This window comes from Desmodus rotundus, chromosome 8 (genome assembly GCF_022682495.2).
Source record: "Desmodus rotundus isolate HL8 chromosome 8, HLdesRot8A.1, whole genome shotgun sequence".
NCBI classification, from domain to species: domain Eukaryota; kingdom Metazoa; phylum Chordata; class Mammalia; order Chiroptera; family Phyllostomidae; genus Desmodus; species Desmodus rotundus.
In genome coordinates, this window is record NC_071394.1 from 131,339,958 (window position 1) to 131,365,844 (window position 25,887).

At 60.3% G+C, this 25,887-nt stretch overlaps 1 protein-coding gene across 7 annotated transcripts in view; it reads right to left on the reverse strand.

Annotated features, from left to right (window-relative positions):
* CACNA2D2 (calcium voltage-gated channel auxiliary subunit alpha2delta 2) overlaps positions 1-25,887 on the reverse strand; it is a 125,037-nt gene that overhangs the window by 26,876 nt on the left and 72,274 nt on the right. For all 7 annotated transcript variants that reach the window (XM_053929234.1, XM_053929233.1, XM_053929232.1 and 4 more), the window contains exon 4: positions 1,709-1,768. In XM_053929234.1, coding sequence (XP_053785209.1) covers positions 1,709-1,768 — 60 coding nt within the window. The remainder of the gene's footprint in view (positions 1-1,708; positions 1,769-25,887) is intronic.

Genomic DNA, 25,887 nt, shown 5'->3' on the forward strand with positions numbered 1-25,887 from the left:
AGGCCCTGGGGCGGCCGCACCTGCCTCCCCCATCCACACCCTAGCCCAGTTCCTTCCTGGTGGTGCAGTGAGATGCTGCAGCCAGGTACAGCATCTGGCAGGTGGGCCTTCTTCATCTACCCTACGTGTTAGGGGCGCCCGAGCGCCAGCTGCCTGTCTGCAGGGGCCATGGCGGTGCTGCCTGCCAGCCAGGGCTATGGTTTCTCTGGTGTCCAATGACTGTGTCCAAGGCCTGTGACTACAGGTTCCCGGCCCCTGCCAGGGCCAGGTGTGTGAGGTCGGGGCCCAGGACTAGGAAGGGCGGGAGGGGGCTTCATGCCCAGAGATCTCGCCCCTCCCTCTCTTGTCCTAGCTCTGACCTTGCAGACTCTGGGGTCCCCCAAGTCCCCACACTGGTGTTGACAGGGTATGCATGTGTGAATATGGGTACACCACTGTCTGTTTCTCAGAGGTCTAGGTGCAGACCTACTGTGTGCTGTTGACAGCGGGAGGGCCACACCCCACTGATCATGCAGGGGGTTCCAGTCTGGCCCCCACAGGCTGAGCATCTCCTCTGTGCCCAGGGCTGCTGCGTGCCACCCTCTCCACTTCAGAGGTAAGAAGACCGATTCCCAGCTGTTCCTGGTCAATCTGTCCCCAGGGCACTGGGCTAGGCATGGGGACCGGTGATGGGCAGCACTAAGTCAGGCCCGGTTGCTTCCAGGCTGGGGGGCCATGAGTGGGGCAGACAGAGGGGCCCGCTGGGCACTGGCCTTGGGCGGCCTGCACTGGGACCACCTGGGGGGCAGGGAGGGTAAGTGCACGCCTGCAGGAAGGCCTGGCCTTCATGAGGGGCCTGAGTGTGACATGGGGGTGGAGGCACAGGCCGGGTGCACCCCCTGAGTGCTGGGGAGGAACAGGGCTCCTATCTGTCACCTCCCGAAGGTCACTGGGAAGTACATGGTTTCAATGGTGGGGGGGTGTGCCTGTGGGGGACAAAAACACCATCCCTGCCCCAGCCACAGGTCCTTGTATCTCTTGGCACGGCCAGTCCCCACCTGCAGCTGAGGCCAGTTCTCCCTGCAGCAGCGCAGGCGGGGCGGGTGGTATGCTGGCTAATGGGCCCGCCATTAGCACTAATTAACGTCTTTCAGCCTGGCAGCTGGGGTGGAGCTGGGCCCTGACCCCACAGTAGAAGGGGGTGACTACAGCTCTACCCTGCCCAAGGGACCAGTGGGACAGACAGACAGGCAAACTGATGGATTGGGGGTGGGGCACAGTGAGCATCAGGCAAACATGGCTTCGCTCCCACCCTCCCCCATGCCTGAGCTCCATCTGAGTTACAGCGCCGGAAGGAGAGGCTTTTGTGGCTGTGATGGCCTGGTCCCCGATCCCAGCTTGAGGGCCCGGGGAAGTCCAGGGAAGGGGTTAGCGTCTCTCTCAGGTCAGGGTATTCAAGTTGGAGAGATCCTGCAGTCAAGAGGCTTCTGGGCCCTGGGGGCTCCCCAAGGAGTCTGGCACCTCCTTAACCACCAAGGCGACACCTGCTTTGGGGAGCATCACTTTGGAGCAGCCGCCTGCTCACCGGGGCTCCACAGCAATCCCTGGTACCCCGTGTCCCAGGGCCGAGGGGCTCCTGCTCCACTCCACAGAGCCCCCGGTGCCCCTCCTGGGCAGACTCCCCTGCGCACATCCACCCTTGCTGGGGGGGCGGCACTGCAGTTCTTACCTTGATGTTGTCCTGCCAGCGGTGGGCTTTCTGGAAGTTCTCTGCAGCATCAGCCAATCTCTGGGGACAGAGCACAGACAGGTCAGAAGCTGGGGAGCTGCGGAAAGTGGCCAAGGGCCTCACTCATGCACCTTTGCCCCAGCTTGCTCAGGGCCCATTGCCACCCCCCCACCCCCGCCCCAGGCCCACCACCACTGTCCCTGTTCTGGCTCCTGAGCCCCTTCCCTTCCCCACAGGGCTCTCCACGCCTTCTGTTCATACGAGCCTGGCCCGTCATTTGGGGCTGGTTCCTGCAGCCTCCTCCAGCGAGGCCCCTGTGCCTGTGAGCACAGCTACCTGCCCATCCATCTCACACCTTGCTACCCAGCATGCCTGACACCACGCCATGCCGATGCGTGGAGATGTGGTAGCACCAGCCTGTCCCTCTCATGGTCCAGAGGGGGAAACAGACACATAACCGGCTGGAACCACCAGGGCTGGACTAGCTGAGGTGTTTCAGGTCTGTGGGAACCTGGGATATCAGGGAAGGCTTCCTGGAGGAGGTGCTTAGACCGCTGAGGTTCTTATTTTGCACTTCTCTGGATCCTGATCCTCCAGAAAGTCTTAGGGCTCCTGAAGATGACCCTCCGGGGCCCCTCATAGAGCTAAATGAACTGAAGTCCTGTCACCAACAACTGTCACCATGAACAGGTCACCTCAGGCCAGCAACGTATCGTATGTACCTGATACTGGTCATGAAGTGCCTGCTATGTCCTCCTCAGATGAGGACCCCCGGGTATGGGGATGGCAAGCTGCCTGCCCAAGGTCAAAGTCAGTCTGGGCTGGGCAGGGCTGGGCCCTGAGCCTGACCCTCACCACACGGCCGCCTTGCCCAGCCCATGATCGAGGTCAGAAGGCACACTACACAGGCCCACAATGTCCGGGGAGGGGCTCTGGTCCCCCACCCTGACCCACTCCATCCTGTGGGTAGGACGGTGACGTCTTGCCTCCTGGCTTCTCGGCATTCAGGACCCCCCCGCCCCCCCTCGCCCCTCTGTCCAGGCCTTGTGTGGCCCGTGGGCCCCAGAGGGCAGTTTCTAATAGAGCCTGGCAGCTGTGCCTTTGGGGGAAATGGGCGTCAGGACACGGGTGACCAACTTATCCTTCCCCCCAGCACAGGACAGTGTGGGGGGCACGGTGTGACCCCTGCAGATGCAGCCTCCACTCTCCGGGGCTGTCCAGAGCCAACGTCCCCACTCCTGCTGGGCCTGGCGTTCCCTCCTTCTCAGGCCAAGAGCACTGAATGCTGGGAGCACTGTGAGGCTGGGAGTCCTGGGAGTCCCCCAGGACAGGGTAGAAAAGTCCCTATTGGAATCAAACCCCCTCACTCCACGATGCAGAGCCCCTCCTGGCCTCTATCCCCTATCCTGCGACCCCACCTGCCTTACCCAGCATCAGGGACCACAGGCCTCTCTACTCCCAGACACCTCCCGAGTCTTGCCTCCAATTTGGGCCCCTCCTGAGTTCCTGGACGCCCTCCTGGGGTGATGTTCAGGCCCCCGGAGCTCCACCCGCCCCTTACATCTCACCCCGGACATCGCTCAAACCACCTGCTGACATCCCCAGCCCTGGCTCCGTCCTCCCTCAGGCTCCTGCATCCTCGCTTGCCTTTGTCATCTACTCTCCTCATGGCACCCGGAGCCTTTAAAATGTAGCTCTGAGCATGTGGCCACCCCCTGCCCCTAAATCCTCAGCAGCCCCCTACGGCTCTGCACGTAGAAGACATAGCTTTCTTGAGGCCCCAGGGGCCCACCTGCGCCCAGCTCCTGCCCCTCCCTTTCCATCGTGGGGCTTCCTTTCTGCCTAAACCGCAAATCCCCAGGGTGGGTGAGGCCCCTCATTCACAAGCCTGCAGTGCCCTTCTGCAGAAGACGTTGCTGTGTGACATGTGCGGCTAACGATACTTGTCACTGCTATTAACTGAGCACCTATTACGCAAGCTGAGCTTCTGGCCTGGATGAGAGGGGGTGAAGCCTAAGGGGCAGTCCCGGGGGTTGCATCTCTTGGGGGAGCCTTAGGCAATTGCTGCATGCCCCCCTTCCCTTACCCTCTCAAGGCTCAGCTCTGCCCCCGGGATTCACAGGCCCCAGGAGCGTGGGGCTACAGCCCCTCTGCTCCCTAGCCCAGCAGCCAAGGGGAGGCAGCCCCAAGGAGAGAGGGCCCCAACCTGCAGCCTCTTTGAATTCCTGGAGCCCCACGGGCCCCAAGGCCGGGGTCAGCCTGCTGACTTGTGAATAACAGAGTTGCAATAGCCACAGCGAAAGGATTACTTTTAATCCTCAGTAACGATCAAGCCATTATTATTTTTTCGGTGTTACAGATCAATCAGTCCATCCCCAGGCGCTGAACGTGTGGAAATTGCAAAACACACAGGCCTGGTGGTGCGGGAAGAAGGGCTGGGCGGTAGGTGGCGGGGGAGTGGGTGGGCTGGGGCTGCCCGTGACCGGTCAGGCATGAGGATGGCAGCGTGGGAGGGCTGGGATCCTCCACGGGCACGTCCGAGGGGCCCCAACAGGGGCTCAGAGCCTGGGCCCTGCGGCCTTGGAGCATCGGCCGGGGTTTGAATCCTGCTCTCCTTGATCAAGTGGCTTTCCTGGCCTTCAATTTCCTGTGTATAAACTGGATACACAGATAGTAATGCACCCACTCCGAGTGGGCAGGCACTTGGCAGCCCCTTGTTCCAATCCTCAGATGCTGCCCCCAGGAAGTGTTCCCCTGGGCTCCTCTCGCTGGCTCTAAATACCGAGTCTCTCACCCACCTCTGCACCTTCCCCTGTTACCTACCCTCCCTGCTTGGGCTGTGCTCCCCACCATCTCAGGCAGCCCCATCAGACTGGGTCCCTGCCTCTGGAAGCTTCCTTTTGCCCCTGCCCAGCCCATGGGCTTCCCTCCCCTCAGCAGACACTCAGAGCCTTGGGCTCCTGTCTGTGCCCACTTCCTGCCCCAAGGTTCATCCTCTAGAAGCTTCCTTCTCTACTCTCCAGGTCCTCCTTATGGCTTGGGGGCAGGCAGGATGGGGGAAAACAGGCCCAGAGAGGAAGGGACAACCTGCAAAGATTGAGCAGGGCAGAGGCAGAGGTGGGGCCACAGGTTAGTCCCATCTCCAAGCTCCTGCCTGGCTGGGGGGACAGGCTTCCTTCCGGTTCCTGACCCTGAGTGCCTGTTTCCTGGGACCGGCTGACTCCCTGCTTGGGCTCTGGGCTCTGCTCTCTCAGCCACCTGAGGTCTCTGGTTCCCCGGCACAGGGCGCTGCATCTGCTGCACCCGCCTGTGTACCCTCGCCCAGACTCCTCCGGCCTGGCTCACGCCCTCACCCTTGCGGGGTTAGCTCAGCCCTCATTCTCCTCCCAAGCACTCCCTGAGCCCCGCCGAGCCCTCATCGGCCTGCTGTGGCTCTCAGAGAACCCATGTCCGCTTTCTCAGGAGCTTGGAGCGTGGTGGGGGCCATATCTAACAGCTGTCAAGTTTACAGTCACCTGGTCTCTGGCACACAGTAGGTACACAATGAACATCTGCTACATCAAGGTCCGAGTGGCTCTGAACCTGAGTAGAGGCCTGGACTTGAGTCCGACTCTGCTCAGCCAGCTATGTGACCCCAGCTGTGAGGTTTAATGTCTCTGAACCCCCTTTCCTCGTCATAATCTTGAGGCCCAGGGCTGTCTAGGAGGGTGATGCTGCCACAATGTCGCTGAAGGTGGCTCACCTGGCCTGCGATGTCCCTGCCAAGGTCAACGCATTGGAGGAAACTGGGGTGGGGTTGCTAAGCGGGGCTGCTCATGGCCAAGTCCATCACAGTAACAGTGGGCATTTTGGAAGCAATAATCGGAGTATCACTTAACATTCAGTTTCCCTCAGCTCTGGAAACTGTTCCTCCAGGAAAAGGCAAGAAAGAGGGCTGGTGGGGTGCTGGGCTAGGGACAGAGCTCCCTTGGGGAGCAGCACCCTCCACAGACACCTTCCAATTTCACCGAGCGGAACATGTTCCCATTGCTATGGAACCGAGGCAGCGGGTGACCAGCCCGAGAAGGGGCCTGGCCACGGTGGGTGCCGGTCCATGGCCAACTCCTGCAGGGCAGGGCCCCACAGCATGCTGGGAGGGGTGGGGCTTGGAGGCTCGTGGCTGGAGCCTCTGGCTTCTCATCCCTTCGGAGGCCTCTCCTTCCTGGGAGCTGGCCCAGCCTGGAAGGGTCTGGGAAGCGACTGCACATTAAACAGGATTTGTTCTGTGTAGCCCAGAGGGAAGACGGGTTTTGGGGCCTTAGTTATACTACTCCCTCTTCCGAGAGGATATAAGAGGTTTAGGATCACAAGCCCTGAATTTACAGGGCACAGGACATAGCACCCAGCAGATGCCCCGAGAACACTGTGGGAGGGTGGCAGGGAAGGTCTCGGTGACAGGATGACACCAGGCGCTGCCCCCAGCTCCTACTGCAGGCCAGGGCCTCACTGACTGGCGCAGTTAATCCAACAACAGGTGGCAGACTGGCCTCTTCCTCGCTCTCCCCGCCTCGCCTTGTCCCCAGCAAGTCCCCTGAGAGGTGAATTCTTGTGTTCCCCTTCCTTTTGCAGGCAAGGTGCCACTGCCCCAGGGCCCTGGGGAGGGAGTGGGGGAGGAGGCACCTGATGCAGGTTGGCCAGCGGGCTGGGCAGCAGATGCCCCAGAGCAGGACCAGGCGGGGCCTGGCTGGTTGGGCTCAGGTGCCCCTCACTTGCCCCTGGAGCGGTTGCTTTGCCCTCCCCCCAGGGGAGGGGACCAGTATCGGGCCTCCCAGATGCTGCTCTGAGCCCACCCCCAACCTTGGTGTCCTGAGGCCCCGACCCTGGGAGGGGGTAAGCATCAGGGTGCCCAGCAGTCCCCGTCCCACCCCCAAGCTCCACCCTCACTACCTGCTTCCCTCCCCGTGCTCGGGCCCTGGATTAGCCCTGTATTGTGCACTGATAGATACTAAATACAGATTTCCAATTTCCAGAGCTGTTATGGTCTAATGAGTAAATAATATACATATTTAAAACTGTCTAAAAACATATCTGCATAATTAAAATATCTGCATAATAATGAAGCAAGATGCAGCTTAGCAAAGAGGGAGCTGCAGCCCCAGGGCTGGCAAGAGGGGCAGCGGTGCAGGTGGGTGGGGGTCCCAGCCTGCCCTCTCTCCTTCCTGCTATAGTGGCCCGAGTGGGCATTTGTCCGTCTGCCTACGGCCTGCTCCAAGCAGGTCCATCCACAGGCAGGGACCGGGAGGACCCCAACTTGGCCTTCTCCGGTGGGAGGTGCATGCAGACGGTGCCTGCTGCCTGAGTGACAGCTACCTTGACCGCTACCCTCCATGGCCTATGACGTGCCCTGAGCTTTGTGGGGACAACCCCACTCCCCATGGCCTTCCGAGGGCATGTCCTGCCCTGATCCCCCCTTTTGCTGGATTCCGAGGGGCGAAGAAAAGGAAGGGCGTCACCAGGGCCCACGACTTGCACACGGCAGGTGACGGACGGAGATGCTGCTGGCTCTGCCCTCCTGCCCTCTGAGGTCCCTTCTCTCACCCCTTCCTGCATCCATCCTCCCAGACACACAGCTCCTGACCCGGGACACGTCAGACTCAGCCTTTCTGTGTCAACTGTGCTCCCGGCTTGAGGGTACAACCACCACGGGAACAACGGAAAACGAACACCCGGACCCTGGACCCCAGCCAAACTCCCGCACCCACCCCGAAGGAAAATGACAAGCCTCCTAGCTGGGGCGGAGCTGGGCGGGGAAAGCGCAGCGGGCTCCCTGCCCTTTTCCCTCACCAGCGGCACGCGTCCTCCACGAGTTGATGAAAAACATTTAGTAAAATGGATTCTTTCTTTCTTTCTTTTTTAAAAAGGTCAGAATACATGTAACAAGGAAAACCTTGTTCCTGTTGTGGTTCCCATGGCGGGCACCTCTCCTGCTTTTTCCTGTGTTTTAATTTCCCAGGAAAAACGTGAAGAGGCAGATGGGGTTGGGGGACCTGGTGTCCCAGGGCCTTGGATTTCAGGCCAGACGGGGCTTCCCAGAACATCCGGTTGCTAGGTTGTATTTGCCTCGGGAGGACATTTAGAAACACTCTCTCCTCTCACACTACCCTGTTACCCAAAAGTGGACGTTTTAATACCAAGAATAGGAAGGATGGGCTCTGGGACCCTCCTTCCCAGGAAGGAGGGCTGGTGAGGTGGCCCTCGGGTAAGAAAATTCCACTGCTGCCCTGGCTGGTGTGGCTCAGTGGACTGAGTGCCGGCCTGCGAACCAAAATGTTGCTGGTTCGATTCCCAGTCAGGGCACGTGCCTGGGTTGTGGGCCAGGTCCCCAGTTGGGGGAGGCAACCACACATTGATGTTTCTCTCCCACTCTTTCTCCTTCCTTTCTCCTCTCTGAAAACAAATAAATAAAATCTTTAAAAAAAATTCCACTGCTTCCCTGCTTCCACTTTCAATGGTTTCAGTGGGGACCATGGGCAATTCAGAAAGAGTGGGTCTGACACGTTGCAGGACAGAAGCCACGAGTGACGGGTGGATGGGGCTCGAGGACTGGGGCTGGCAGAACACCCGCCCCCAGGAGAGCTCACCGCTGGCACTGGGCTGCTTCAGAACAGGACAGCGTTGTGCCAAGGGCGGTGGGATGGCCCGGTCTTGGGAGCTGCCTGGTCACTGCTGCTGCTCCTGGGTCCCCTGTTAGGCCCCCGTGAGAGGTTCCCCATGAGAAATAAGCCAATAAATCACTACACAGTGCGAGGTCTGCAATAGGCCTGTGGCCCCGGAGCTTAGCTGTAGGGAGATACCTTATCCCCAAGGAGCCTGAGCCAAGGTCTGGGTCAGGTGGGCTCCGAGCCTGCTGGAGTTCCTTCCAGGATGCCACCCTGCCCACGACAGTCCCCTAGTGGACTCACAGCTGGGAGAACCCGCCGCCCTGGCTGGTACCCCCTCAGCCCCAGCATGGAAGCTGCCCATCTCATTGGGTGACTTGGTCCCTGGTGAGCCAGGTGAGTTTCTCATAAATTTGCCAGTTTTGTTAACTTTCCTCGCTTTTCCATCCTTTTAAAACACATGCAGAGAGCATCAGGCAAGGGTATTGGGCCCGGAGCCGTGGGCCACCACCTGGGGAGAGGAGCAGGGTGACATCATTTACCCCAGCACACCTCGGGACATGCCACTGCCCTCATTCCCCTCCTTGGCCCACATTCTGGAGACACAAGTGGCTGTCTGTGCCTGGGTGTGAGCATGCCTGTCACAGGCTGGGAGGCCTGAGCTCCTATGGCTTGGGGAATGGCCCACCACACACTCTGGGAAGCACTGTTCTCTCTCTGGACCCCAGTCTCTCACCCATATAAGGGAGACCAGAATGCCCCCCAGCTACCCCCAGGGCTGTGGGGATGTGGGCAGGGAATGAGGTGCGGACTCACTGTGGAAATGAGATCCAGCTCCAGGTCCAGGGTTGCCCTTCCCCTCAGCCTCACCCCAGGGACCTCCCCACTGCTCCCCCACCAATCCAACCGCTTCCCTACCCTTGGCTTCTCTCTTGGGCCTCCCTGAAGCTCATTCCAATGGACTGCCCTTTTCCCCAGCACTACCTCTGTCCACTGCCCCCCAGCACCCTGACCTGGCCTCCAGCTCAGCCCTGCCCCAGGCAGGGACCTAGGGTCCATGTGCGCATCCTACTCCACCAACAACACCTAAGCTGGGCCGACACTTCCCCAAGGGCATCCCTTGAAAGTTGTTCTTCTCCAAAGGCCCCTACTCCCATGATCCCCCTCTCCCTGCTAGCTCAGACCTCTCCAGAGCCCCCAAACCCACTCCAACCCAACTGATCTGCCCTGGGTCCCCATCTAGGGCTTTGGAGCTGCCTTGACCACTTCTGCCCTACCTGCAGCCATCCTTTACAGGGCCCTCTGTGGCCTGGCCCCCACCACCTGGCCACTTTTCTACCATGCTGACCTTCAACCCTTCCCTTCTGCCATGCTTGGTCCCCTACCCTTGTCCATGCTGCGCCCCAGTGCCCTTTGCTCTCTCAGCTGGCCTCCTCTTCCTCATCCTTGAGGACTTGTGGCTCACACCACTGCCCCCCACCCTGGGGCCAGGAAGCCTGGCATCCCACCAGGCTGGGTCTGCAGAACCCCCTGGAGTCTCCCCATCACTGTGGTGTCCCAGATGTAATCTCTTGAGGGCAGGGACTGGGTGCCCGGATTCAGGAAGCCTCAGTGCTAGGCCTGAGCTTCCACTACGGTCAGTGGGGCGGGGGCGAGTCAGGAGGTGCCCTTAGGCCCTGCTGGCTCAGAGGCCCTGGGCTTCCCTGGGATGGAGACGGTAGAGGCTGGAGCAGAAGCAGCGAGGGTGACAGAGTGTGGAGATCCCAGATGGTGCAGGGGTAAGGGTGAGGCTCAGTATGGGCTTCCCTGGGCGCCCTGTGCAGCGGGCCCAAGGGGTGGCCCCTGGGGTCTGGGCTGCAGCTATCTGCTCTTGGGGACCCCAGCCCCCTCTGGACCTTGTGAAAATGTCATCCGCACACCCCACCCAGCTGCTGCCAAGTCAGTGGCGAGATGGTCTGGAAGCAAAAGCCACTGGGCCCTGCCGGAGTGAGGGGCTGGGGGTTGTGGCCATGGGCCCCTCATCGGGCCATATCGGCCAGGAGTTGGGTCCCTGGGGAGTTGGCATGCCGGGCCTTGGCCCCGGCCCCATGCATTCTCCTGACGTGCTCCAATGCCCTCCTCCAAGAAGCCTTCTCAGATGCCTCTCTGTACCCCCCACCCCCGCCCCAACAGCTCAGGGGCCAGAGAGCAGAGGGTGGTGGTTCCAGTGGAAAGGGGTTGATGTGCCTTCCCTCTTTCCTGTCGGACGTTTATTAAGTACCTACTGTGTGCCTGGCCTGTTCCAGGCATGAGTAGGTCAGTGAGCAGTGCAGACATGGTCCCGCTCTCGTGTGCTGTACCGGGGGTAAGTTCTCCTTTATACCCCACCTGGCTGCCCGCGGGCCTGAGCACAGAGCCCGATGGAGGCCTGGGCAGCAAGAGCGGCCTGGGGGAGGGACTTCACTGCTAGGAGGACCCTCTGCTAACACTGAGCCTGAGCGTCGCCCCCAATGAGAAAAGTGTAGCCTGAGCCCCTGCCTGTGAGGACAGCAGAGCCCAAACCCCTCCAGCCACCGTGCTCCCTTCCCGGGATGTTATTTTTACACTTTTCCCTAAAACACAGCCTGAGCGGGTCCTTCTCGACTCTATTAACATTAGGAATCTAATCAGTAATCAGGCAGCTCATAATTTTCTGATTAGCTCTGATTAGGCCCAAACTCGGGGGGAGAGGGAGTAAGGCACCGGGATGTGCCTGATGGGGCACTGGGCCGGCTAGGGGTGGAGGGCAGAGGGAAGGAGCCCCCTGGCCCACTGTCATCTGCCCCGGGGTGGGGGGCGGCGTGGAGTGGAGTCTTTTCAGTTGCACTGGGGTCCAGGGGGTGTAGGGGTGGGGGAGCAATGGCAGCAGGGACCCCAGGGCAGGTTGGGCCCAGATTTTCAGCACCACAGACAGAGCAGGAGGGCCGGCCAGGCCCCTACAGGGTGTGGTTGGGGCACTCGCCCGAGTTTCTGCACCACCCGGGCCCCTCTAGGTCCCACCCCAGGTATGATTCCAGGTAGCTTGGATGATGGTGACAGTGACAGGATGGGACTTCACAGAGGATGCAACATGTGACCTTGACATGGAGAACTGGCCACAGCCACTCTTACTGGCTGTACCATAGGCAGGGCCTGGCTTGATGACTGCCACCTTCAGTGTGGAAACAATGAGGCTGGGGCCCCGCTGTACAATGGGGAAGCTGAGGCCTGGATGGACCACTCAGGCCACCGTGCCAGTTTGGGGCAGAGCCCAGACCTGTACTGGGGCACCTGGGCCAGGGCCGGCCCGCTTCTGCCTGAGACCTGTTTGTCAGCCTTGCAACACATGCTCGAATGGAACCACAGTGCTGGTCAACCAAGCTCTCCTGGGCCTGCCACACGTGCGCTCTGACCCCGAGGCCCCGGCTGACTGAAGTCCCCCCCCCCCCCCCCGCCCCAACTCACAGGCTCAGACTCCATGTCCTGGGGCCCAGATCAGGTCAGGGTCAGAGTGGCCCTGCCCTTGTCCCTGGTCTGGACCACAGGTCACCACCCCTTGTTGGAAGCAACCAGCCAGGTGACCTCTGATGAAATGCACAAGCTTGTTGGCAGAGACGTGCACAGCTAATGCCATGCAAATTGGCACAGAGGCAATCAGCCTGACTCTAAAAGCTGCCCCACCGGCCGCAGGCTGGCTCATTGTCTTTTCTGTCAATTTGCATCTCATTACCCAGAAGGCTGTGCTCACTGGAGGTTAAAAGAAAAAAAAGCAACAAGCAAGCCCCACTGCGTCCTGCCTCCAGTTAGCACGGGGGGGTGGGGGGACAGGGCTGCCCCGGGAGGTACACTGCATAGGGAGCCCTGTTACCCGCATCCCCTCCAGTGCCACCATCGCCATCACCAGTTCTCCACTGACCACCGTCAACATCGCCATGACTACCACCAATAGCCCCCGTCACCACTGCCAACATTACTCCATTACCACTACCAACACTACTGCCAACGTCACCTTCACGACCCCAGCGACACCGCCAGCATTATGCCCGTTGTCGTTGCTAAAGTTATTCTCATCACCACCGCCACCCTTACCCCAGGGGCACCCCCATCATCATTGCTGCCAGCTCCACCATCACCACCTTCATCTTCATCATCATGGTCACCACCATCATTATTGTCACCTCCACCATCAGCTCCATTGTCGGCATCGCCTCCACTTGCCCCACCACCTCCACTGCCATCGCCCTGGTGACTCCTGTGCTAGCATCTCATGACCCCTCGCAGTCACTTCCCTCACCGCTGGCCCCACCCCTCTGCACCCCTGAGGGAAGTCTGATGAACAGGCAGAGACCCCTCAGTCTACCTTTCTCTGCCCATCACCCTCCAGCTTCATCAGAAGGTCAGGGAGCCTAGAAACAGCTGATCTAGTGCCCAGGGACTCAGAGATGGACCGCCAGATCTGGCCTGGACGGTGTGCTTGCAGCTGGGGTCTCAGGAAGGAAGCCCTCAAGGTCAGCAAGAGGGCAGGGGTGCCCGTCCACTCTGGCAGACCCCCGGGAGAGTGGGGCTTAGTTTACTCCCCTGATCAGTGGCCACAGCACTCCACAGGCACAGCCAGGAGCGGCGTGTGTGAAGGATGCTCGCCTCTCTCTGAACCTCGACCAACTTCAGTTCTAACGAGGCTGCTGACAGTCCTGACCGCGAGGCTGTGTGGGGGTGAACACAGACAATGAGTAGAGTGTTGTGCAGCCAGGACCACTCTGTCATGTAAAACCTGTGGTTAGATCAGGCTGGGAGGGCTTCCAGGAAAAGGGAAGAGCAGGCCCCACTTGAATGGTGAGGCCAGGTGGAGGGCAGAGAGGAGGGGAAACTCCAGGTGGGCAGAGGCTTGGGGCAGGAACGAATGGGCTTCGCTGGGGGAAAGGAGGGCATCCTGTCCAGGACAGTTGAGGCCGCCTTTCCTCCTCCATCCCAGGGGGCTGTGCTGGCGGCGTGGCTGAGTCTCTCCCACAGGACATCAGGGTCTGCACCTTGCTCCACACGGACAAACACATTCCCTCTGAGCCCTGGAAGCCCCATGGTTATCCCACTCCACCAACAAGGACGCCAAGGCTGGGAGATGAAGCTGAACCGGGAGGAAGGAGGGGCTCCCCTGCAGGGGTCACTCGCTGGCACGGACGTCTGGGATTCCACCCCACTGATGCCCACCAGCTTTGGTGGTGGCAGCCTGGCTGCCACCTGGGACACAAAGCTGGCGCTGGCTGGTCCAGGGGCGAAGCTGGGGGCCTGGGCAGAGGTGGTAGGCAGACAAAGGCCTGAGAGTGGAGGGCAAGGTGGGCACAACCTGTCTGCCGGGTGAAACGCCTAGGGTAGGGGCTGCGCAGAATGCGGGCTGCATCCCGCTGCTGCAATCAGCCTCGACACTTGGTTATCACGAGGAGTAAAGGCGGCCGGTGGGACAGCTGGAGCCTTGGCGACAACATTTAAGGCGTTTGTCAGAGCTGTGGGACACGGGCTGCCAGGTGCTAATGGCTTCTGCTTGCCGCTGCCAAGTGAGAGGAGCGAGGGCAGGAGGAGGCGGCCTTGCTCCTGTCCGGGCCCTGTGCCCACCCCCTGCTGCGCGGCTGCGCCCCGACAGGTAGGGCCCACCTGGGGCCTTCCAGATGCCTAGCAACGGCCTCAGAGCCTTGGCACCAGCTGGGGAAGGTGGGGCAGCTGCATGGAGCACATGCCTATTTGGGGCATCTCTGCCAGCTCCCTTGCCACTCAGGCTGCAGCCCCCCTCCGGTGTGATGGAGGTCTGGGACTCTGCTATCCACCATACCATCTCTCAGGAAAGGGACCCCCAAATACAAGCTGGCTAAGGACCTCTGGGTTGGACTTCTATGGGAGAGACCCCTCCAGTGATGGACCCACTCAGACTGTCCTGACTGGGTGATTTCAGCTCTACTGGCCTCAGTTTCCCTCCTGGGAAGATGGGAAAATGGCACCACCCACCCAGGGAGCCAGGCCACATCAGTGAGAAAGCAGGAGAACGTTCAAGAGCTGGCCACATAGAGTCCAGTGGCTCTTGGGCTTATTAGGAAGGGCCACTAAGACAGTCAGATGTCACCGGGATGGGGAGCCCAGGACTCTCTGAAGAAGGGGCCAGCACCCAGAAGAGAAACCCATGACCAGGTGATCAGGCGGGGTTTTGAGTAAAATGTTCCTGAAATACACGGGTCGGCAAGGAGTCCGGGCCCCTGGAAGACCCGGCACCAGCACCGTCTGCTTCACGCAGACCTGCTGTCACAGGCCGCCCCATGGAGTGCTCATCGTGCCCCTAGAGCAGCCCCTACAAAGCAGGTCCCACTCCCCCACCTTCTGCAGATGAAGAAACCGAGGCTCAGAGGTGATTACTCAGTTTGCAGGCATAGCTCGCTGAGGGCAGGGTTGGGGGTTGTCCCTGGGGCTGTGTAACTAACTCCCCCTTCCCCACTCACTGATTCACCCGTGAGACACCCCGAGCCCCCTGTGAGGGGGAAATGGGCCTTTGGCTGGTGTGGAGCACAGATCGTGCGTGGGATGGGGGAACACCATGGGGTTAGGAGAGGAGCCCAGGGGGCAGGAGACCTGGGTGGGCCTGAGCTCAGCCTCAGCTTTACTGCACGACCTTGTATTTGTCATCCTGGATTTCCTTGGTGTTCTTGCTCCTTTCTCAGGGCACAGATTGAGGCCAGAGAGGTCCCAGGAGAAGGTGGGTAGTCGGCACCCAGGAGCCCTCTTCCACTTATGTTCGGCCAGGCTCAGCCTGTGACTCTCACGGCATCACGGCACCCTGGGCGCGGTTGGGGTTTGCATGCATCAGTGCCGAGTCCAGTGGCCCTTGTGGGGCAGCTGTGTTTGGCCCTGCCTGGATCTGAGACTGTTGCCTGAGATGACGGCCTGCAGAGGCAGAAGGTCAGGGTGGCTCATCCCCCCCCCCCCCCCCCCCCCCGAGGAGCAGACCTCCAGTCCTGGGCTGGCTGGACAGGCCCCAGGGCCGCCCTTCCACATCCACCCATCAAAGCTGAACCTTTGGGAGCCATCCCCATCTCACTTCATAGGTGACAAAATCGAAGCTTAGCAAGAGGTGGAACTCTCTTGGGGCAGGGTGAGCAGTGAGGCCACGCACAGAACTGGTTCCCAGCCTTGGGTCTGCTTCCCTCCCCTGAACCCACAGAGCCAGGCACTCTCTGGGGCCCTAGTGCTGGCCCAGCCTCAGACCACTGGGGTCCTCCAGCCTCCAGGCCCCTGTTCATCAGCCCCCTGCTCTGTGTGGCCCAGGTCTGCTGGCCCATCCCCGGCTCGGGCCCTGGCCATGCCGGCTCACCCTCCCCAGCACTCTGGAGCCTGGTGGTGTTCTGTTCCCAAAGCCCCCAACAAGAAAGGGGGATAGGAGGGACCCCTGTGACTGGTGCCTCTTAAGTCTCTACTGAGGGGTACTGCCTACATGAAGATGGTAGGACCTTTGGCTTTAGTGGGGGTCGGGGGGCAAGGAGGCCTCTTCCGTCTGACTGTGTGGTCAAAGGCTTTGCAATCCTGGGCAGGGAGGGCTTGGAGTTAGAGGAGGAGGTGCTGTGTGCATCTGCATTTCATGTGTACACATGTTCACATGCGTGAGCACGAGAACATAGTGCAGACATAAGAAATCACATGTCTGAGAAAACATGCACATGTGCACATGCCTGCACACTAACGTGTGCTCAGACAGGCTCACAAATGATAGGTGGGACCTCACCTATGTGTCCTGAACCCATCTTCGAAGGCACAGGTGATGCAGAGCTGTGTCCTGCTGTGGCTGGGTATGGCGGGGCTCACGGGGCCTTTGGCTCCTGGACCCATAGCCCTGCCACTTGCCCATGTGTGCCAGGTCCCATGGGCCCTTCTGGGAACCTCCTGCCTCATTCATGCCTAGTGGTCCCTTCCTCAAACGAGCCCTCAATTTGTCCACGGGTTTACCTTCCGCCCTCAGCTCTGCCTGTGATCACTTTGTTCTGTGTTATCTTCCCCAATTACCACTGCAGTGCGGAGTAAATGAAACGGTGACCCCAGGGCCCCTCTTCTTTCAACAATCGCTGTGCTGGCTGCCAGAGGCACAGGATGAGTCAGACCCTGCCCCTCTCACAGGGGAGGGCAGGGTTTCCACATGCAGTCTCCTCCCTTACCCCTCCCCACCCCGTGGTCACAGTACAGCCAATATCAGGCTAGAACGGACTGGGACCCAGGAAATCTTGTGCACCAGTCCCCAGCTGCCTGCCCCCCGGTGCCTTCGTTGTTAGTTATCACTTATGGGGGCCACAGTCCCCAGGTGACTGGTGCAACCACAGGGGCGAGGCTGGCGCTGTGGCCATGTTTCAGAGAAAGGGGGCTCAGAACAGGTCGGCATGTCTGTCCAGCTGCTGAGCCCAGCCCCGCAGCACTGCGGCTCGTGTTGGCCACGCCTGTGTGACCAGCGACCCCAGGACTGCCGGCAGCTCCTGTTGATAGCCCCTGACAAAGAACAGGTGGGGATCTGAGGCCTGGGAGGAGGGACATTCTCAGTACTGAAGCCCAAGTGCCAGCTCCCAGATGCTGCTCCTAGTGAGGGTGGGAGGAGCTGAGGGGCCCCATCGTGACAGCCTCCCCCAACCACCGTTCCATAGGAAGCTGAACTTGGCTTCCATAGGGAGCTGATGTAAATGTCTCATCTCCTATAATTGGAAGACAAAGCACTGGGTCGCCCTTTTTCCTTTGGCTACCAGGAAGCTCAGGGTAACCTGGAGAATCAACTGGACCTGGTCCTGAGGTGCTTACCCTGGCTCTTTTGTCTCATCTCTATTGTTCACATTCTATGTTTTACTACATGAAGAGTTCCCAACACTTTGCTGAATCAGTTGGGGAATAAACCACATTAAACTGTACTCCCCACCCCACCCCTTCTCTCCTCTTCCGGAGGCGTCTGGCCCCATGGGAAGCAACACTGGCCAGGGGTTAGGAGGTCTCAGAGCTCTGTGGGGCGTCAGGCCAGTTGCCCTCCCCAGCCTCAGTTTCCTGCTTCCTATCCCCCGTCTTCACCTGCCCCCTCCACCCAGTGGTTCTGGAGGCCAGCCTGACTGGCTCTGTGAGGTGGGCAGGGCCCTGCTCCAAGCCACCACCCAGCCAATGGGCAAGCTGGCATCTGGCAGGCGCAGCCGTCTCCCAGGAAAACGAGAGGCTTCTTATTGAGATAACGAATCGCTCCATTTAGATCCAAATTAACCTCCCCCAATTACCCCATTTTCTACCACATTTCACCAGATCGAAGTCCCCTTCTGCCCGCACATGTGCCCCGCCTGCCTCACTCCCAAAGGGTCCGGCATGGTCAACAACAGCTCCAGAAGGGAGGGCAGTTGCGCCCTCCCTCCCTCCGATGGCCACGTTTTCTTTCTTTTGGGGGGTAGGGGGAGGGGACGCTTGATGCAGCTGCTGCTCTGAGGAGTGGGATTTTACTTTATTTTTTTTAGCTCACTCTTTGAAATAAGGATGCAATATGGGATCAATTTTTGATGACAGTGAAGTAAAAGGGGAAAATAGTAGCAATTTTCTCTTCTGAACATGCCCTGTTTAATGGAAGGGTGTCACTGCGGAGTTTCATCCAGAGGAGAGAGAGGGATACACGAGCAGTTGGAGATGCCTGGAGGGATCTCAGCTTGGGGGCAGCTGGGCGCCCCCTCCCCAGCCTCCCATTGCTCGCCACTGGGACGGCTGCCAGGGCCCAGGACTCGGGGCAGGGAGAGACCGAGGCCACAGGACTCTATGTCACCTTTCAGGGCCCAGCTGCTGGGGACTGAGATGCCATCTCCCCCGACCAGGCACAGGGCGGGCCTCCCTGCCTTGAGCTCTGCTGGTCTCTGCCTGCCAGGATCCCAGAGCCGAGACCTCAGGGGATCAGTGTTAATTAGGGTCATAAAATCCTGCCCAGATGCTGCTGCCGCCTTTGTGTTGATCCAGGGAGCTTTGGTTGGTCTTGAGCTGGTGGGGGTGGGGAACAGTAATGGAGAAGGAGGGTGGAGGGGATGGGGCATCCAGGGATGGGGGGAGCGTGGTGCTGCATCCTGGGCAGGCCAGGACTGGGGACAGACAGGGCATCTAGCTGCTTGTCTCCAGGCTCAGGAAAGAGGGGTGGGCTGAGGAAGGGGGCAAGGAGTAGTTCTCAGGGACATCGGAGCAGGAATTGTCCTCCCAGCAGCCCTGGGCTGTGTGGAGTCAGGAGGCCTTCAGACCCAGTTCTATAGGAATGTTGGGGTCCCTGCTCCCCTGCTCTAAGTTGCCCCAGGTGCGGTTAAGGTCCCTGAGCTGGATGGACCGGAAGGAGAGCAGTCTGGCTGCCAGGGCCACATGTCCACCAGGAAACCCACCTCTATCGTCCATTCACCATGGTGCCCTTTGTAACTTGGGGCACCCCCCAGTGGCTGCGTGCACCCTGGATAGCCATGACCCACCCCTTCTGACGTCCAGTCCCCTCTGGCCGTCCATCTTCCAAGGCTTCCCTTGGAAGTGCAGGGACTGGGGATGGAAATGAATCAGAGCTGTACCTCAAAGGCCCACGCAGCTCAGCCACTGACGTCCACCCCATCATAGACATGCGCAGTCATGCCAGGTCACTCACACCCCACAAACACAGCACATGGTCACACCAACCCCCCACGTGCCTGCAGAGCCCATGGTGATGAAGACACCAGCCACACACCTGAGCAGGTGTGCCCCTGCCTCGGTGTGGTCCTCAGTGACTTCGGCCTTGCACGGCCGGGACACCACCCTCTCTGGAGCCTTTTCCTCGGCGCCACCCACAGAACCATGACCCATAAGCAATCCAAGACCCCAAGTGGCCTTCCAGAGCCCTCCCTGCAAGGTCAAAGCTGTGCTGGCAAGAACAGGGCTGACTGCCTCCTACAGGCCACTCCACAAAGCAAAGACCAAAATGTCCCTGGACCCAGGGAGGGGACTGCAGAGGTGGCACGCTGGCCTGGCGAGCCAGTGTCTGCCTGTCAACAGATGCCGCCCAAAGCCACACCCACCACCACCCTCCCCTCCTTGGCTATGGCTGGGCCTCTGAAATAATTAGCAATTCTACTCCACGAAATGCAGGCCCGATGGGATAATACACTCCAACATCTGTCAGAAGAGCGAGCTCCTAAGGAATTGCCAAGAGAAACATTTTTCTCCTCGTTCAATTCTCATTTAAATCGAAAACAACCCCTTCAAGTCAGCGCCAGGCTGGCAGTGCGGGGCTCCGGGAGCCTACAAGCTGTTCCGGGCCTGCGAAGAGGCCTGGCCGAGTGGCGATCACTCACTCAAATTAACAAATCATTTTGTTTAGAGATGAACAGAATTTGTAAGTGACGGATGGCTCAAGAGCCACGCAGAAGGAGCGGAAGCCAGCCCTCAGCCCTGCTGCTGTGCTGGTGGGAAGCCCTGTGACCACCCCCCGCCCCGCCTCAGCAGAAAGGCTTTTTGAAGAGCTCGGATCCTGGGATCCAGCACACACCCAGTGTGGTAGGCAGGCCGGCAATCACAATGCCATTCTGTGGTGGTAAACTGAGGCACAGTGAAATGCCCAAGGTCCCCAGCAGTTCCTGCTGGTCCAGGACATAGGTCCACTCTGAGGGAGCCCAGCCAGGGCTGGCTCTGCCCAAAGAGCTGTCCCTGGGCCTCCAATTCCACCTCTGGCCTGCAGGAGGTGCTGTGCCAAGAAGACAGAGTCCTGTGAGTCCAGGGTTGGGCCTGGCTATGGATAATTCTTGTTCTATCCAGGATGGCTACACTCTAGAAACAGGGTTCCTGGTGACTTGCATTCTGGGCCCAGGGCCTTAGCTTCACTGTCTGTACAGTGAAGGATGTAGACTGGACTGCCAAGGGTCTTCCCAGCTATGTGGGCCTCTGAAGACTGGGTTCCAAACCCTGAGGAGTGAAGAAAAAGGCTGATAAATAAGGCCCAGGCCCGGCCAGACCCCTGCTCAGGGCTCCTTCAGGGTCTGTGTGTCCTCGTCAGGGACTCCACTGGCCTGGCCTGCAGTTTCCTGGCAGACCGTGCTCGCTCTGAGGCAGGGATAACGCTGTGCCCTTTCCATCCCAGTGGCCCTAGTGCCAAGTTCTTGGTAACTATTTGGTGAATAAACAAATGAACAAATGATTACCTGGCTGCGCAGACATGCGAACGTGGGATGGGCTCGATACATAGCTGATTCAGACCCACTCTCCCACCTCCACGCTTGTCACATCACACCCCTCTGCCAGGGCAAGTGTTCCCTGCCTCTGAGTGCCCAGCTCAGCTGCCCTCTGCGCTGGGCCTCTTCCTGCTGAGCCTCTCCCAGTCTCGCTTCCCGGAGGGTGGGCGCCAGGCTGGTTTACAAGGTTGGTCACCCTGGGCCAGGTTCTCTGGGTGGGGGTCCCAGTGGGGCCTGATTCCTGGCCCTGCTTGGACTGGGGCTGGGTGTGTGGGGGCTGAGGGCTTGGCCTCCTTCTGAGAGCTAGTTGGGAGTGTCAGGAGCTGCTATACAAACCCACAATCGCCCCTGGAGGGTAGAGGGGGCTGTGAAGGGGCAAGAACAGAGGAGACAGGGCCAGTGGGATGGGGCAAGAGAGAGCCCCCAGATGGCACGGGGAGGCGAGGCAAAGCCAGGAGTGCTGGGGCTTGTGACAGGCCACTGAATCCCTTATGACTCCTGTGGGCCACCTCTGTGCATGAGGCCCAGGGTGACGCTTCTACTCCCCAAACTGTTGTGATGGTAAGCTGGAGGCCCACTGTGGGGGAGACCCCCAACCTGCCTCTGATTCAGTGTTCCCCACTGTGGGACTCAGGGAGTTCTGCCGATGGGGGAACAGACAGGAATAGGGTGCTCTGCAAAGCCCTCTGTCCTGGACCCCACAGGGCTCTGCAGAGGAGTTGGGGGGACCACCACACAGCCGTGGGGCCATGTCAAACTCAGAGGGTCCTCGGGAGACTTGGGTCCCAGCTGGAGCTGTTGGTGGCATCAGGCAAGTCCTTGCTGCGCCTCAGTTGCCAGGCTGGAGAACAGATACTCGTCCTGACCTGTGTGCCTGCCTGTCGGGGCACTGGTGCGGAGACTGGGGAGAGGGCTTTGATGGCTGAGATAGGGCCGCACACCCAGAGATGGGGGTTTCCGGGCAGGAATGAGCATGCACGTGTATGTTCACCTGGCACACACAGATACACACACGTGGGCGTGCAAGGGCCAAGATGCACATGTGCGCATGCACGAACCATCTGTAGGTCCACCTGTAGGCCTTCACGTGGGGACGTGAACTCTGGGTGCGCTCACGTGGTTGTAGACAGGGTGGCGGGATGTGTGTGCATGGGTTTTAACACCCAAGCGCATCATGGGTGCCTGAAGCATGCCCACACGGGTGCCCCTAAGTGAGACGGGCCACGCTGGTGCAGCAGGAACCTTGAGGTGGTAGAGCTCTCTCTCCCTCCCCACCCCCAGCTCCGCAGGACCTTCCAGCACAGCACACACGTCTCTCACACACCAGTGTGTGTGGAGGGCCTGGTCCGGCCCTTAGCCCTGCCGATGGGCGTGCAGGTCCACGAGCGCCACACTGACACGCATGCGGGGCATGACCCGGCCACACGGACGACCCCAGTGAGCACACACTCACCCCCACTTGTTTTTCAGCCTTAGGTGGGCTCCCCCACCATTGCTGTGAACTCTAGAGGGACCTCGGAGTTCTCTTTCACTCAGGTGGCCTGGGGCTGGGTGACCCAGGAAGGCGCCTCACTGCCTGTGGGGCCGCCCCCCGCCTCTCATCCCCTGCTTGGAGGCTACTCTCACCAGGCCCTGCTGGGCCTGGGCAGGTGTCTGCAGGACTTGGGGGCTGCTCCTGCTGGGCGGGGGGGAGGAGAGGCCCCACAGAGCCTCGGAAAGCTGTGCCCCAGCTGTGGGGCTAGGGCTAGCCGGAGTTGGGGGAGGGCCTTTCTCTTCCCCTCGCTGCTCTCACCCCTGCCTGGCTCTGCATCCGCCCGCACGTGCAGCTGTGGGGTGGTGCTGCACCCCTTCTTCCCTGCCTCCCCGAGATGTCTGTCTCTGGACGCCCCATTACACACCCTAGTGTGACTGGCCTACCCTGTGTCTCCCATCTGGACCACAGGGTACTGGAGGGCAAGATCTGGTCTGCCTCTGTCCCTGTGAGGTGTCCGGTAACCACGCAGGGCCTGGGGAATGCACGGGTGGGTAGAGCCTGGCATGAGGCGGTTCAGGGCGGACTGAGATGTGCTGCAGTGGAAGAAGAGCCCCCCATCCCTGCCCATACCAGCTTTGGAAGTTAACGGGCCCCGTGGAGGAGCCCGCGAGGAGACAGCAGTGCCGTGAGAGGGAGAGCTGGACTTCTGCTTCCGTTAATGAGCCGAAAGAGGCTGCCCCCCACCCCAGGCTTATCCCCTAGGGTCACCCCTACCTGCCATGCCCAGAGCCGCAGAGCAGCTGTGGGGTGGGTGTCACAACACAGACCCTGGTACACAGTCTGTGCTTGGTATACATACCTGCAGGATGAATAAAGCCCGTGCTTCACGCAAGAGGCTGCCAGGGCTTCCGGGGCCTGGGGTCTCCTCTGTGTGGCATGCAAGGCCTCCCTCTGCCTCTGCTGCTGCCACTGCCTCCAACCAGTCCCTGCCCAGAGCCCCTCCTGCCTTTGCTTGTGCTATCACACTAGCTGGCCTGCCTGCCCCTCTTCCCAGCCAATTCCCCAAATCCTGCTGCGGCCCCACCTGCCTGATGGGATGTCTCTCCGAGCGTCCCCAGGGCCAGTCGGCGTGGCCTTAGGGCCTGGGAGTGTCAGGAGGGGTGCTGAGGGCAGCCCAGGAGGCGAATGGAGGGGAGCCCTTGTTTCAGCCCCTCAGGGCTGGCTGTGCCCCTTATGTGCCACTGCCCCAGGAGAGGGAAGTTGTGGCAGAGGGTGAGGGGCAGCCCCTGGAGGCCTGGGCCCCGTTAGCAGTAGCGGTAGTGGTGCCCCTGGTTTCCCCTGGGCTCCAACCTGGCTGGAGGCTTGAGTCCCTGAGTCATTGGGGGCTGGGAGGGGGCCTGGCTCCTGGGGGTGGGATAGGTAACCCTTATCACGAGAGCACCTCAGGGGGGCACATGGGGAATGTGTCTAGATGAGCCTGAGGTTTGGGGGTGCTTCCCAGCCTGGGCCTGGAGGCCCTGAAACGGAGGGGCTCAACCTGCGGAGGAGTGGGGGAGGTCCCTGTCTCCTGCGCCAGGGAGGGCTTATGGGCAAGGCAGTCTAAGTCCAGGGCGGAGCCAAGGAAATGGACTTAGGCTTCAGCAAGAGGGATCATGATCTGACTCAAGGAGGAACTTCCTGATGTGGAGTGGGCTCCAGCTCTGAAATGCAGACCCAAGGACATGGTGGCAGCTCCCTCCAGCATCAGGGGTTGGCAAATGGGCCACTGCCTGGGGGTGGGGCGACAGGCTGGGCCCACTCCAGTCCCACACTTAGAGGAGCTGTTCTGGTCCCCTGACATCAGGACCTGGGTCCCCAGCATCCCCAGGACTCTGATCTCATGAGCCAGGTCCTGACCTTGTACCCCTGAGCTGGCTGGGAATTCTACCTGTGAGGCACTGGTGGCCTAGCCAGTGACCTTGAGGCCCGTGACATAAGCCTGGGCTGCATCTCAGCTGATGGGGAACCCTGAGGGACACCACCCCAACCTGAGACCAAGGAGGTGAGGAGCATCCCCAAGGCTGCTGGAGCTGAGAGCGCTCTCACAGGACGCTGGGACCTTTCTGCCACAGACAAGGGGCACGTGCTAGGGTCCTCGCGAGGGGTCTGTGGGACGTGGTGGGAATGAACGCAGGGTTCTCCGGAGCTGGTGCTATTCCTCAAAGCTGGTGGACACCCAGGGCTAGGGCCTCAGAAATGCCTCCCTCCACAGAGTCATGAAGCTGGGGAGGGTGACATAGGCTGGTGGGGGGCGGGGCGGGTGGCCAGGCCCTGGTCCCCTGCGGCCCCCATGGAGATCCAGGAAGTCCTGACCTCCACTCCTCGCCTGCCCCTCCCCCTCCTCCTGTCTCTCTTTCTAAGAGGAAAATCACGGGGAAGCAAACCTTAGGGGGAGAAAGGAGAATGTTTTTAATTAAAAGTTTAAGAGAATTCACATCTCCAGGGAGTTGAAGCAAGAGAAGGTGGGGAGACAGTGGGGGTGGCGGAGGGGAAGAAAGTAGGGCATGCCAGATGCAGGTTCTGAACCCAACCTTTCCAGACCCCAGGGTCCACGGCTGCGGTAGGTCTCCCTCTGGGAGCTCTCTGTGCGGGCGAGACCTGGCAGCCTCTGGGTTCCCATCTGGGGAATGGGTGGGGAGGCGGGGGCAGGGCACTGGCCCCACCTCCTGCTCCCAGGGAGGAACACGAGGCCTGGAGCCCCCTGGCTGGACCCGTCTATCATGCTTTGTCAGGGCCAAGGCTAGGGCCACATGTGACCCACTGGGGGCGTTCCACATGTGCTCTGTCCACAGTCCACCATCCCCACCAGACCCTGTTTGAGGTGGGGGGTGGGAGGGGTGGTTGCTCGGGGTAGCCCCACTATGGGACCTATCTGATGGGTAGAAGTGGGCAGATACGAGACAATGAAGGTCACTGGGCTTCCCATTAAGCAAGATTTCGCTGCAAACCTGGCTGCAGGGTTGGCCCATCATGTGCGGCCACCTGTGCCAAGCAGACGCCATCCAGCGTCCTGCCCCCTCACCCCCAGCCTGCTTACCATCGCATGCCCACCAGGGGCAATGCCACTTAGTAGCCCACCAGTCTGAGCCCAGCTTGGGCCTGAGTAGTCCCAGGGTATCCCTGGGAGAACAGGTGTTCGTGGGACAGGGCCCAGTCAGTAGGCACCATCTCTTCCTCCTGAGCCCCTCAGGCCCTGCCCACTGCCCCCCACCTGCTCAGGAGACCCTGGGTCTGGGATGCAAGTGTGTTGGTGCCATGGGGGAGGCCCCGTGTGCAGGGGGTGGGGCCGCAGCTGACCCATGAGGTGGCCTCATGCCCGGAAACCTTCCTCCACTCCATCCCCTCCTACCTTTTCCTGGGAAAAGGAGAAAACCAGGGGAAAATACGACAGATGCGGTATTTTGCAAAATGAGCTAATTACATGGCAGTCACACAGGGAGATGAGATTAGCGGGAGCATATTTGATGAAAGGAGGTCTAGGCAGGCACACAGGGGTGGGGAGAGGCCAGTGGCGTCACTGAGGGACCATGGAGTCTGGTGCTTCTGCCTGGGCCACAGGGAGTGGAAACCTCCGGGAAGGAGCAGCCGTGTGCATGTTAGCGGGGACATGTGCTCACGTCTGGACACCCCCCGTGGGTACATGCACACATGTGCCCTGGACGGGGAAGAGCCCTGCCCTTCCTCTCTCACGTGCTCCTCCTCACCTGCACCTCCCACCCCGCTGCGAGCTGTGTCTTGGGGTTGGGCTTGCGCTTGTGGCAGGTCCTGCACACGAACACAGGACGCAGAGGACAGTGGGGCAGTGGCCATGCATTAATTAGCTGGGCC